Genomic DNA, 13,812 nt, shown 5'->3' with positions numbered 1-13,812 from the left:
TGAGGATTAATTGTCTCTCTTGGCTTTAACTACCTGAATAATTTTCAGCCTTTCTGTTTGAGGATCATTAATTAGAGTAGGAATTCTTAACTTGGGGACTGTGGACCAACTTTAGGGGGTTCACGAATCCCTAAAGCTGTGTGCAAAATCCCCGTGGATTAGGTGTGCATACAGTGTGTGTGTGTGTGTGGTAAGTCAGTCTGTACATTTTTCCAGAGAAAAAGTCCATAGCTTCCAGTCGATTATTCTCAGAGGTGTCTGTGACCCAAAAAAGGCTAAAAGTCACCGGTCAGAATATATCAACTTGCTTTTTTTTTTTTAAATCCTTCACAGTTAATAAAGATGGAAGGTCTGTCCATGTTTGTAAACATGTGTACAACACAAAGCTTAGGGCTTTGGGCTTAGGGCTCCCTAGTTCCCTTATTTTGAGAGAATGTGTTTTCCATTATTGTGAAATGAATCAGGCTAAAGGAAGCAGAGCACAGAAAGCCTTGCTCTTCTTGCAGGCTCTGGAAGGTACTGGAGCAGGTGAGGCCATACGTCTCCTGTTTTATTCCCTTCCTGTGACTGCCAGGAAAAAGGGTCTGAAACCAAGCACAGGCTCTCAAAGGAAGAACAGGAGAGGAGACCCAAATTGGATTCTCTGGAGCAGGAAGAAGTGGTGAGATCACATTCTGTGCCTTCCCAAATAGGCAGCACTCACTAATAAAGGCTGCCAAGATAACTGGCCCTGCCCCAACTTTTGCTTTTGCCTTTTTGGTTTCTTTTGGACTTTGTTTTCTAGAAGCTCAGTGTGACTGGTTTTTGCTCACCCATAATGTAACTAAATTCCTTTCTTTCTTCCTGATTTTTGCTCTATAATGGTAATGTTTTGAATATCCCCGGGGCTAGCGGATCCTCTTCTTCATGTAAACTCATTACTGACAGCCTGGCCAGAACTGGGTTACGGTTTCCGGCAGAGCCCGATACTTCTATGAATCAGAACTACAATCTTGATGCACTCCGTGAAAGTTTGGAGTGATTTACGTACACAGTAAAATAAACTTTTTCTGTAGACTACAGTTAGAATTTCAAGTATGTATTTCCCTAGAAAGACTTTGCTCTTGAGATGTAACGAACATTGCATGTTGGACTTCCAGTGTTCTGCCCTTTCAATAGGGCATTCCCCTGGGCATTTAGTCTAACAAATGTTTTAAGGAATTCATTCATTCTTGTATTCATTCATGGAGCTTTCAACCTCATGGAGCAGGAGCTTAGAATACAAAGGGGAAAGAGACTGGGAAGGCCCTTTGCTGAAGGCCTGGGAGTATCAGGCAGCATGACAGGCCCACAGCCTTTCCACTATACCTGGAATTTGTCCCGCTTATTGCTGACTATTGAGCATATTGGATGGCTTTAAATTGTTTGCTCTTACAAATTGTACTGCTAACAGGGTTTTTGTGCAGATGACTTAACTGCCTAAAAGGGAAATATCCACAGCCATGGGGCTAGACCAAAGTAAGATAAGTTTTGTGGCTCTTTTTTGTCCATTGCAAAATTGTTTACCGGAGGGATTGTAATAATGTACTGTGTCTCCAGCAGTCCCTCAAGCCAGCCAGCGGTGGGCACGGCCATTTTCAATTATTTTTGATACATGTACCCGTAAGGTATCTTAGATTGGCTTGAGTTTCCATGTCAAACAATAGCATATTTGTAAAACATTATGACCGACAGGAGTAATGCTTATCGTGCATCTGCTGTGAGCCTAGCGCGCCTTGCCTTTGAATCCTTCCAGGAATTCTGTGATAAGGGGACGATTATTGTTCCCAGTGAACTGGTGAGCTAAGTGTTGAGTCTCAGAGATCATACAACTGGTGAATAGTGGACTGGGACTTGAAACCGGGGCCTTCGACTCCAAGGCCCACATGCTCATCCCCTCTGCTCTTGCGCCTGTGGTTGTTGCTTTATAATAAAATTTCTGGTGTGATGAATCCCTTGTCAGGTTAAAAAAAATCCCATGATATTCTTGCTTCCTTGCTCTCCTGCAGGGAAGGAGAAGTGCATTCTGAGTTGAGGCAAAAGCAAGAAGCAAAGGCTGCGTGGGGGAAAAGTGCAGAGTGTGTTGGGCTGGGATGTGGGACCCTGCAGGGTGAAGGGGGCTGAGGAGTAAGGCCAGAAAGGTAGGCAGGGGTCAGCTCCTACAGAAAGTTGACAGTCACAATCGAGACTTTGGGTTTCATTCTTTAAGCCAGGAGTCCTAGAAGGATTTTGAGTGAGCAAGTGATGGGCTCATGTGTGTTTTGGAGAGATTTCTCATTTCTCTGAACCCCCTTGTCTATGGGGACTGCTATGTAATCTATTATTAGGGATTACTGCCACTTCCGGGTGAGAAGTGCCAGGCCTGTTTGAGCGGTGATCATGGTGGTGGAAAGAACGAGTTTGATTTGAGAAGAGACAGAAATTGGTGTCTAACTAGAAATGACCTTGAGTGACAGGTGGGAGCCAGGGTTTCTAGCCTGGAAGCGGGCGAGCTCATATTATGGGGGAGCATGCTTCTGGAGGAGGACAGGTGTGCGTTGGAGGTGCTGAATCGGAAGTATTTGTGGATTTCCCTGAGTAGATATCTATGCGGTTGGGTATTTGATTCCAGGGAAGGGTCAGGCGGGAGGAGATGAGATTGAGGAATCATTTGTCCCCAGGTGACAGTTGCAGTCCAGGAGAGAGGGCTGAGGAGAAAGCCTAGGGAAAGTGTACATTTAAGAGACAGGGAAAAGCACAGGGAAGGCAGAGACATTCAGAAGGCCGGTGAGAAGGCCCAGGGAGAAGCAGGTGTTTGCCATATGATGGAAGGCAAGGGGAGTGGAGTTTGGGCAGAGTTGGGGCAGATGGAGTTCTTGTGCAGAGTGAGGACTGAGAAGACATCCTTGGGTTGTGGAGCTCAGAAAGTATGATTATTTATATCAGGGGTCAGCAGACATTTCCTGTGAAGGGCCAGACAGCAAATACTTTTGGTTTTCAGGCCATATAGTGTCTCTCACAGCTCCTCAGCTCGGCCGTCTTCGTGCAAAAGCAAACCAGACCATAGTAAATGAATGGGCCTGGCTATGTTTCAGTAAAACTTTATTTACAAAAACAGAGAACAGGCCAGATTTGTCCTTCAGGCCATAATTTCCCGGCCCGGATCTATATTATATCGAGTTTACCTAACCAGGACCAGAATATAGCCTTCCAAATATGATTATATGATTCATTAAGCTACTTTGAAAATATAAAAAAAGCTTGGTCTAAATTGTGATAAAATTTCTTTCATAACAATTTCCAGCTATTTAGAGTTACCATACCCAGAGGCAGTGGATTTTGGCATACTGATGAGTTCACTAAGGAGCCGATTCTGTTACGTAGTCTAGGCATGCAGTTACATCCTGTGCATATCATGGCGCATTTATTTCTGCGTTTTCTAATTTGTGTCTTTTCCTGTCCTCTAATTCTGAGTTCAACCGAAGTGGTGGCCCCTGTTTTCTGCAGCCTTCCCCTTGCAAAGCCTCGTTTGCTGGGCTCCTGGGAGCTGTGGATTTTTCCTGGTGATTTCCTGGAGGCCCATTTGATTTCAGAACTTCTTCCGCCTTCAATAGCAAAGGACAGTTTGGCCAACAAGGATGCTCTCCTCTTTCTTTATGAACTTAGTGGCCTGTTTGAAAGTTTTCTTCTTTGACTGATTTTTTTTTTTCTTCTTAGAATAAAGTCCACATTTCATACCTGGCCTCCACAGCCTGTGTGGCCTGGTTCCGGCCAGCTTTTGTAGCTACGTCTTTTCTTTCTCTTGCCCTCACTCACTTGTCTCCAGCCTCACTTGTCTCCAGCTGAGTCCTTATTGCCCTTGGGGTCCAGACAGTGCCGCATCCTCTGGCTGGAATATACTTCCCTGAACCCTTCCCGTGCTCGGCCCTCCTTTGGGTTCAGCTCCGAGGCGTGTCCTGAATCATCACTCTCTCCAGAGGAGATTCCCTCAGCGTCTCTGTCACACCGCTTAGTTTATTTATGCCATAGCATCAGCCACAGTCTGTCATTATCTCAAATGTTGGTGGTTGTATTTATTGGCTCCCTCCTTGCTGTAGATTGCAAAATCTCTGAGAGCAAGGACCTTGTCTTTCTTGTTCACGGCCATTGTCTCCGGCACCTAGAACTGTGCTTGATGGGGAGGAGGGGCTTAGGCAGGATTTGTTGAGTGAACAAAAGCATTTTCTTTTCTTATGGTCAATACCAAGGATGGATCGTCAGCCTCCGGTGCTGGGTGTTCTCCATTACGCCTCCCAACCCACGCTCCTCCCTTTTCTGTTGGACTCTGTGCCCGGGGAAATTGAATTTGGGACTGTGTCACCTGGGCTTCCTGGCCCTCTGGCTTTTATTTGGGGCTGGACAACAGAAGTGCTGCTCCAAAACTGAGAAGGAGGAGAATGAAGTCGGGGTGTCTGTCCCCCCAGCTCTCTCCTTGCAGAATACCCACGGGCTGCTGCTTTCCCTCGGCTCAAAGTTCAGCCCCTTTCAAGCAGCCTCTCTGTCTGAGGCCTGCTCTCTCTCTCTCTCTCTCTTCCCTCAGGCCGAGAAGTCAGAGGGAAGGAGGAAAGAGCAGATGGGGTATTGATTCCCTTCTTGCCGGCTGGACGTTAGCAGGAGCCGTGTTCCCCTCAGGGCCACCACTCCCAACAGGTGGCCATCTTCAGTTCAGGGCCCCTGCTCTTCTGGCCACATCAGATGTGGGGGGTTGTAGGGGCCGCTTCTGCAGCCCACCCCGGGGTATTGGCCATTCCTTGTTGATTTCTTGAAATCCTACCTACAACGTTGTAAATAGTCCTTTTATTCAGTGACTTTTCTTCTCAGTGACTCCATCTGACTTTGTCATGTTGTGGTGCTGGGATGCCCACACTCATAATTTGCTCACCTGTGAAATGCGGAAGCTGACCGAGTGATGTTTCTAATGGATCTGCGTTTCTGGTGTGATTACTGCTGGGTCACTTTTGAAGACGGTGACTGATACTGACAAACGTGTTGCAATCTGAGTTGTGTAAAGGTGTGCCTTCTGCCCTATTTGAAGTTCAGGGTGCCTGCCCTGTAAGCTGATAAAGTTTGGACTCTGCACATCTCATGTAATTTTCAAACCATCTTGATGAAATTTGTCCTAGGATTGAGATAGGGTTGTTTTTGTGACTAGATGATATGTCTAGATTCCTGAGGTTCAAAACATATGTTAGAAATGAAATAAAGAGGGAGGCTTTCATCCCTTAATTCTGTGAGTATTCTTTTTTCAGATCATCTTGTATTGAGCCACCCCAAATAAATTTCCCACAGGGAGGGAAAAAGAACAACAGAAAATTGGGCTGACCTCCAAACCTTGTGCAGATTTCAGTGGTGATCCTCAAACTTGCTTGATCAAGTCAGGTTGGGATGAGCTCCTAGGAGGTTGGCTCAAGGTTGAGATAGATCTTAAAAGTCATTAATTCTCTCCCCCAGAAGATTGGTCAGTGCCACATAGAGAAACTTCTCCAAGTCTTCCAAACTCTGCTGAAACAGCTACGGGCACAGGGAACTAGAGCCAGGGAGTGAATGGATTTTTAAAAACATGGTCTGTTTGATCTTGCCTGGATTTAGGACATTGTTTCTGGCAAAGAGTTTTTCTTTTTCGATAGAAAATGTGGGATTCAGTTTTGATCTATGACCTCCTTTTCCACCTCTGCCACCACCCAGGCTTGTGACCCTTCCTGGGCCTCAGGTTCCTAATAGCACACTTAGGGAGTTGTCTTGGAAACCATAGTAAATCCCTCTGATTTGCTGAGCACTGCAAGCTTCTCAGAGTGCTATGAGGACTTTGCACTTGTGGGTGACACCGAGCTTATGGTAGCATCTTCCTTTTTCTGACAGGGATGGAAGTATGACCTACTGGTAATACCAAGAGAATATTTGGGTTGCTCCTTTGGTGGCTGGGACAGCTATTCCACATGAGGTAGCCCACCAGCCCTGGTCACCTCTCTGCCGTGTTAAGGCACACTGGAGTCATGGAAGGGATTTCAGGGATGCCCGATATGAGCCTTGTTAGCTTCTGCAGTGGCCAGGCGGATGGTCGGTCATCTCTGTCTACAAACTATGCCAGATTGCCCCATACAAATATGATCGTTTTCCCCTCTGGTGGGGATCATGATGGGATAAAGACTGGGAAGTATGATTCTCTTGCCCCTCCCCTTCTTCCTGCCCTCTCTCCCTCTAGAACTTCCTCTGTTTCTGCATGTTGCTGGTGCTCATCACCTCTTTTCTGTTTCCTTGTGGTTTATAGACGATCATGACGCAGTCCTGAGGTTTAATGGGGCGCCCACAGCCAGTTTCCAACAAGATGTGGGCACGAAAACCACCATTCGCCTGATGAACTCTCAGGTAAAATTTCTTCTGTGCAGATCTGGAGTGAGAGAAGGACCACAGTGTGGGCTCTAATGTAGACCCCACTTGCTGGGAGCACATCAGAGCCGCCAAGTTAATTAAGTCCCGTGACCTTCCTGAGTCCTGGAGTCCAAGACCCAAACTGGGGATGTGTTCATGATAAAGCCCCTGTGGCATTAGGTGGCATTAACAGAGGTGTCCAGTGCCCCGAGAAAGGAGAGTTCTGCTGTCCCCATAGCTGCCAGGTTTTATCTGGAATATTGCATGAGGGACAACATGGCAGAGAATATCAGAGTGAGGGATGCTGGGGAACGTAAGTGAAGCAATGAATGTGGGCGTGTTTGATAAGCTGTAAAATAGTATACAAGTATTGTAACACATCATCACGAGATGATGATGTGTTACATGGCGCTTGAATTCACGTATTGCCTCATGAATTCCCCTAGAGAATTAGTTTCCTGAAGTATTTCCAGGTAGTATACGCTGATTTCTCAAAACTAATGGGGACTTGAGAAATATTCTTGCCACAAAGTTCTGTTAATAGATTTTAATTAGTGGTAAAAAACAAACAAACAAAAACAAAACTGGATGACACATATATCAAAACTAGCGTGAGAGGTCTGCAAACCCATTCACCTCACTCACGACCATCGATGTTCATTGTTTTCTGCGTAAACACATAAACCTCAGGTGTTTTTATGTCAATGTATAATCTCTGTACATTGCCTAGGACTCCATGGGCATGGAGCACACCCTGGGAGTGAACATAAGTGCCCTTTCAGTACTGTTCCAATACACCTGCATTTCTCCACTCCTCTGCCATAAGGCTCCACTTCCGTTTCTCTCAGATCTCTTCACTGCTTGCCCCTCAGGAACTCACCAGCTGGGCAGAAGCTGCTTCTTGCATGGTCCACTTTCCATCTGAGGCCCACAGTCCTAGGAACCTTTGTATGAAGGAACTTGGATTGATCAATTTAACTTCTTTGCAAGTGGCTGCCATCTTGTTTTCTGTTCTTTCTCAAATCCCTTGATGATGATATCACTTTCTGTCATCGTAATATCCTCAGTGGACTCTATGTGCTTTCAATTCCTATTTATTATTCAACCTTATATTTTGGGCTTTTATATTACTTTTATTATAAACTATAAGAGGGCAGATTAAAAGAAATAGATTGGTCAGCAAGAGACTCTCTGGAGGACATGGCACCACAGCTAGACTTTGAAATATGGGTGGGATTTGGAGAAATAGTAATAGGGAGGCATTCTAAGAAGTGGTATTGGCAGGACAGAGACACAGGGGAAATGAGGGAGATGTCCAAACAGGTCTGGCTGGTGTGGGGCTGGGGATGGATTTGTGTTGCCCTATAGAGGGAGATGAGGCTGGAGCTTCATGGCTGCTTGGACTCTGGCAAGTCTAGAAAATAAGGCAGAGGAGGTGGGATGAGCTTTCCCTTCTTTCTCCTTTTCCTTCTCGTGCCCCAGAGAAATCGTGGAGCTGGAGAGCACCTCAAGAAGTGCTACAGTGTAACCTCTATTTCTGAATCCACCTTTGCCTCCCTCCCCCAACCCTTTCACAAATATGGACAGGACTGAGTAGAATGTGGTAGTCAATACATAGATCTGCAGTCAGCCTGCCTAGGGTTGAAACCCTGGCTCTGTCTCTTAATAGCTAAATGGTCTTGCGTCAGTTACTTATGCCTCCATTTGTTCACGTGTGGAGAGGGGAGAATAGCAGTACCTTCTCCACAGCACAAGGTTGTTAGGAGGAATGAGCGAGAAGACCATGCAGAGCAGCTAGTACCCGGCACGTACGTCAGTGGAGGATAGCTACTCTTATGTTCATGTGGGCCGACGCTGAGATGGGTTTGGGGGATACAGTGGGGAGCCCGGCAGGCTGGGCCCCTTCACGGGCCACCACCTACGGCTACAGTCAATCCTCACACAGAGAGATAGACAGTTGCAACGGAGAACTACAAGGGACAGGATCAAGGTGCTCCCAGAGCCCATATCAGGGACGTCAGGAGCCTTGAGGAGATGAGACAGCCGTGTAGGCATGGAGGATGAGAAGGGCCAGGGTCTCTCCTGAAGAGACAACAGCCTAGGTGAGGCCACGTGCGGGAGGGGGCAGGCCAGGGCCCCGGGGGCAGGGGGGTGCATGGGGGGTGTGGTGAACACGGAGGCTGAAGGTAAGGAGGAGCCACATCCTGGCGCTGTGGTCAGGAGATATTCTCTGTGGCACGACCAGACTCGCACTCTGCAAACATTGCTGGCGTCCATCGGCCCCTGGAGAGACACAGTTAGGAGGCTCTTGCGGGGAAAGACTGGCAGTTGCTGCAGACGAGAAATGAGGGTGAATGTGAGAACGGACTGCATCCGACAGCTATTTGGCATGTGTGGTCCAGAGGCGTTCACGGGGCTGCGGCGAGGGGTGAAGGGAGAGGGGCCGCCAGGGCTACTGGGTTGCTGGCTCGTGCGGCTGGCCGGCTGGAGTCCCTGGGATTGCAAGTGCTTGTAGACGTTTTGGGTTGTGTGGGCTGGGGTCAGACGGAGGGCGGGATAAAAACTGTGGTTCTGGAGAGCGTTGATCTGAGCTGCCCGTGGATACCTGTGAAGAGATGTCAAGCAGGCGGCTGGAGTTCCGCGGAGAGCTCTGGGCTGGGGGGCAGTGTGACCTTCGGCAGCAGCTGCCTGGGAGAGCCGCACTGGGGCGTAGGGTCAGGAGTGCGTGGGGAAGGCCAGTGCGGGTAGTTCTTTCAAGAAGGCTAGCTCTGAAGGGCAGAAGAGCAGTAGGGCAAGAGCCATAGAGTCGAGGGTTCCAGGGCCTGTTTCTGTTCTTTTCATTTTTTTTAGATCGGAGAGAACTGAGTACATTTGAAAGTCAGTGGGAAGACAGTCACAAGAGGGCCCATGCTGTATGGGTGTACCTACGTGAGGTTCCTGGAGGAGTCCGATTCGTAGACAGAAAAGTAGAACGGTGGTTTCCGGGGCCTGGGGGTGGTGAGGAATTATCGTTTAATGTTTAGAGAGTTCCAGTTTGGGTAGATGAGGAAGTTCTGGACATGTATGGTGGTGATGGTTGTATAACAGCATGAATGTACTTAATGCCACTGAGCTGTACACTTCAAAATGGTGGATATGGTACATTTTCTGTTATGTGTGTTTTACCACCATAACATTTTTTTTTAAGTCAATGAGCAGAAACCAGTTGATAGAGGGAGAAACTGAATATACTGAAGAGAAGGGACAATAAGTAAGTGATGGGGAGGAGGGATTGATCTAAAGCCCCACCGAGGATCAAGCCCCACAGGAGGGAGTCAGAAGGGAAGAAGGCTAGGAAAGGTGTAGCTGGAGGCCATTTGTAGTGGAAGGATGAAAGGGCTGCTATTTTCTCCGCAGAGTAGGATGTAGAGAAAGGGAGGCTTTTTGTCAGGAGGCTGACGGGAAGAGGGGTTTCCGTAGAGGAGGTTTGAGCAAAGAAGGCTTGGCGTGAGGAGAGCAGAGGAAGGAGCCAGCCAGAGGAACGGAGCAGGATTTCCAGGCCGTGCGGACCACTTTGGGGCTGGAGAGTGTGACTTCAGAAAGAATGGGTATGACCTCCAGATTGGTATGTGGCAGCAATCGAGAAGAGGGAGCATGGAGGAGCCCTAAAAAATCTCTTGGGTTTGGGAGGCTACCCCCTTCTTAGGCATCTTTTCCAGGTGGTGAGTGAAGAGGTAAATCTCCAGCCTGCAAAGATTTCATTTAAGGCCAGGGTAGGTTTGCCTAAGCAGCTCTCTTCCAGGTTGGGGAGAGAACGCCCATGTCCCGTGCATGGCAACAGGGTGTCCTGATTGGACTTCAACCGGGACATTCTCAGATCACTCCCTGGGGCTTATCCTGAGACCATAGCTGGTGCCACTTGTTCAATACTTCCTCTGTCTGAGGCCCATACGTATCTTATCTCATGGGACCTTTAGGACAATGCTGTGAGGTGTGATTACCAACCACCGTTTTCTGTGAGGACACCAAGGTTCAAAGAGTCTGAGTGACTTGCTCAGGGGAGGGCAGAAAGGACTCGAGAGAGGTGGGATTTGGATGGAGGTTGGTTTGCCAATTTTCTGGAAGAGTTTGTATAGAACTGGTATTTCTCTTTTTTTGAATGTTTGGTAGAGTTGCCAGGAAAGCCTTCTAGGCCTATAATTTACCTTGTGGGAAGTTTTTTAGCTACAAATTCAATTTCTTTAATAGATTTAGGACTGTTCGTGTTACCTGTTCCTTTCTGACCAAGCTTTGGAAATTTGTGTCCTTCAAGGAATTTGTTCATTTCTTCTAAGTCATTGAATTTATTGGCATAACGTTCATAGTATGCCCTCATTATCTTTTTGTAAAAGATTTACTTATTTCCCTCATCATCCTTTTAAATGTCTGTAGAATCTGACGTGATGTCTGATGTGATAGGACATCCTTTGTGGTGCTTCAAGCAGTACTGGAATTCACAGAGCTTAAAAGGACTTTGAAGATCAACAAGCCATGAATTCATTCCAGAAGTTCTTATTTAATCACCTGCCCTGTGCCAGCCTCTATGTAGGGAGCTGGAATTGAGCAGCCCACAACAGCAGTAAAACAGAGACAGACATGCTCCCTGCCCTTGTGGAGCCCAGGGTCTCCTCGGGTCATTTCATTTTCCAAGCGACACAACCCAGGCCTGGGAAGAGAAGGTGGCCTGCACAATGCCCAGAGGGTAATGGCAGGCCCAGGGCAGGATGAAGGCCTCCTCACAGCTGGGTTAGGCTCCTCCCTGGCTCTCTGCTGGCACCTTCCCAGTCCACACCTCTCACTCCCATCATCCTAGTTGCCCATCTCACTTGTTGCCTAGCTCTGCCACCATGACATCTGGTCTCCGAGAGGAGGTGTGTTTGTCTGTTTTGTTCACTCATATGCCCATGTGCCAGGACAAGTGCCCATTGCATAGTGAATGTGCAATAAATATTTGTTGAATGAAGTATAGTCTAGAGAACCTTCTGCTCACTCAGTGGACTGCCTCCAAACTTCTCCAAATTCTTTAAAAAATTGTTTTGAACTTGTTATTTGGAAATACTTTAATACTTTCAGAAAAGTTGCAATAATGTCTAATACGAAGAATGCCCGTATACTCTTTATCCAGATGCACTTACTATTTTTTCATTTTACCCCATTGCTGTATTATCTGCTCTGTTCATTCTTTGTAATATTTTTTCATTTGAGAATAAGTTGTATATATTGTAGACATTAATTCCTAAATACTTATTATAGGCAGAAAATTTATGTCCCCACTCCCAGCCCCAATTCATATGCTGAAGCTCTAACCTTCAACGTGATTGTATTTGGAAATGGGGTCTTTGGGAGATAAATATAGTTAGATGAGGTCTTGAGTGTGAGTCCCCCCATAATGTGTCTGCTATGTGAGGAAGGCGGCCATCTACAAGCCAAGACGAGCACCCTCACCAGGAACCAAATGTGCGGGCACCTTGACCTTGGACTTCTCAGCCTCCAGAACCATAAGAAGTAAATGTCTGTTGTTTAAGCCACCCAGTCTATGGTATTTTGTCATAGCAGCCTGAGCTAAGATTTTTTGGTTCTGAGAGGAGGAGTTTTACTATGACAAAACCCTAACAATGTGGAGTAACTTTGGAACTGGGTAATTGGTAGAAGCTGGAGTTTTGAAGGACATGCTAGAATATAGACGCTAAAGGAAATTCTGGTGAGGGCTCAAAAAGAGTAGAGGAAAGCTGGAAAGAGAGCTTCTGTCTTTTTAGAGAATATGTAAATAATTGTGAACAGAATGTTGGTGGAAATATGGATAACAAAGGCCCTTCTGGTGAGGTCTCAGATGGAAATGAGGAACATGTTCTTGAACAATGGAGAGTGATCTTTGTTATAAAGTGACAGAGATTTTGGCTGAACTGAGTTCTAGTGTTCTGTGGGAGGTAGAACTTGTGAGCAAAGAAATTGGATGATTTACCTGAGGTGATTTCTAAGCAAAGTGTTGAAGGACTGGCTTGGTTTCTCCTGACTGCATTTAGTGAGATGTGAGAAAAGAGAAATGAATTAAAAAAGGAATTGTTTAGCGAAAAGGAAACAACTAAAGATCTGGAAAATTCTCGGCTTATCTATATGGCAAAAAAATGAGAAAGCTTGTTCTGAAGAGAAAACGAAGGGGTGGCCCCAAAAGCCATTTGATAAGGAGATCAGCAACGGTGTGAACCACAGACCTACTCAGCCTTCCCAGCAGAAGCACTGTCCAGCTTGAACTGAAGGGGACGGATACAGGACAAAGTAGGGGAAGGCTGTATGCCTCTTAGGTCCCATAGGACAGGACTGTAGAGCTCTTGGGCTATGACTGGGTATTGTTCTTCACGACAGGAAAAGCATGATCCCAAAGGTGATTCAGAAATCACCAAGGTTGCATCCTTGGTTTCAAAGGTGGGAGGGGGGCCTTGGTTTTAATAGGCTGAATGGTAGCTGCTCAGGGCCTTGGGGGTGTGACTGCGGCCTGGCAGATCCACAGAGGTGGGACCGCTACCCCCGTGGGTCCAGAGGGCACAGCATTGAAACAAAGAGGATTCTTTTCAAGCCTTAACATCTAGCGGTATTTACTTTTCTAGGTTTTGGACTTTCTTGGGACCTGTCACCTCTTTTTTCCTTCCGATTTCTCCCTTTTGGAATGGGAATGCCTATCCTATGCCATCCCACCACTATATTTCGGAAGTACATACTTTTCTGGTTTCATAGGTTCACAGCTGGAGAAGAGTTTTGCTTTAGGATGAACTGTCTCACTCTTACCGGCTTTAGATAATATTCACATGAGACTTAAGACTTCAGACTTTAGAGTTGATGCTGGAATGAGTTGAGACATTGGGGAGGTTGGGTGGAATTAATCTATTTTGCATGTGAGAAGGATGTGATTTTGGAGGATGCAGGGGCAGACTCATGGACTGAATGTGTCTCCCCTGAATTCATATGCTGAAGCCCTAACCTCCAGTGCAGTGGTATTTGGCAATGGGGCCTTTGGGAAATGACTAGATGTAGAAGAGATCTCGAGGGTGGGGCCTCTATGATGGGATTAGTGCCCTCATAAGAAGAGAGAAAGAGACCAGAGCTCACTTTCTCTCATCAGGACATGAGAAGGCAACCATCTGTAAGCAAGGAGGGGGGGCTCTCACTGGGGAGCCAAGTATGCTGGTGCCTTGATCTTGGACTTCCCAGCCTCTGGAACTATGAGAAATAAATGTCTGCTGCTTAAGGCACTCAGTTTCTGGTATTTTGTTATAGTAGCCCCTGAATAGACTGAGTTAATACACACCCTAGGCTGTATTTCCTAAGAATTTCCAATACTGTCTTATGCAACCAAAGTACAGTTATCAACCTCATACATTTGTGCTGATAACG

At 46.7% G+C, this 13,812-nt stretch overlaps 1 protein-coding gene across 13 annotated transcripts in view; it reads left to right on the top strand.

The window, feature by feature from the left end:
- Nucleotides 1-13,812, top strand: part of ST6GAL1 (ST6 beta-galactoside alpha-2,6-sialyltransferase 1) — a 117,529-nt gene that overhangs the window by 89,853 nt on the left and 13,864 nt on the right. For 12 of the 13 annotated variants that reach the window (XM_036066693.2, XM_036066691.2, XM_036066706.2 and 9 more), the window contains one exon: nucleotides 6,305-6,402. In XM_036066693.2, coding sequence (XP_035922586.2) covers nucleotides 6,305-6,402 — 98 coding nt within the window. Of the gene's footprint in view, nucleotides 1-593; nucleotides 662-6,304; nucleotides 6,403-13,812 lie in introns of those variants that run through there. The other variant, XM_036066707.2, reaches the window with a different exon arrangement.

The sequence above is a fragment of the Halichoerus grypus genome, chromosome 1, assembly GCF_964656455.1.
Source record: "Halichoerus grypus chromosome 1, mHalGry1.hap1.1, whole genome shotgun sequence".
NCBI lineage: Eukaryota > Metazoa > Chordata > Mammalia > Carnivora > Phocidae > Halichoerus > Halichoerus grypus.
The sequence above is the reverse complement of the archived record's forward strand: the minus strand, read 5'-3'. Positions and strand labels throughout refer to the sequence as shown.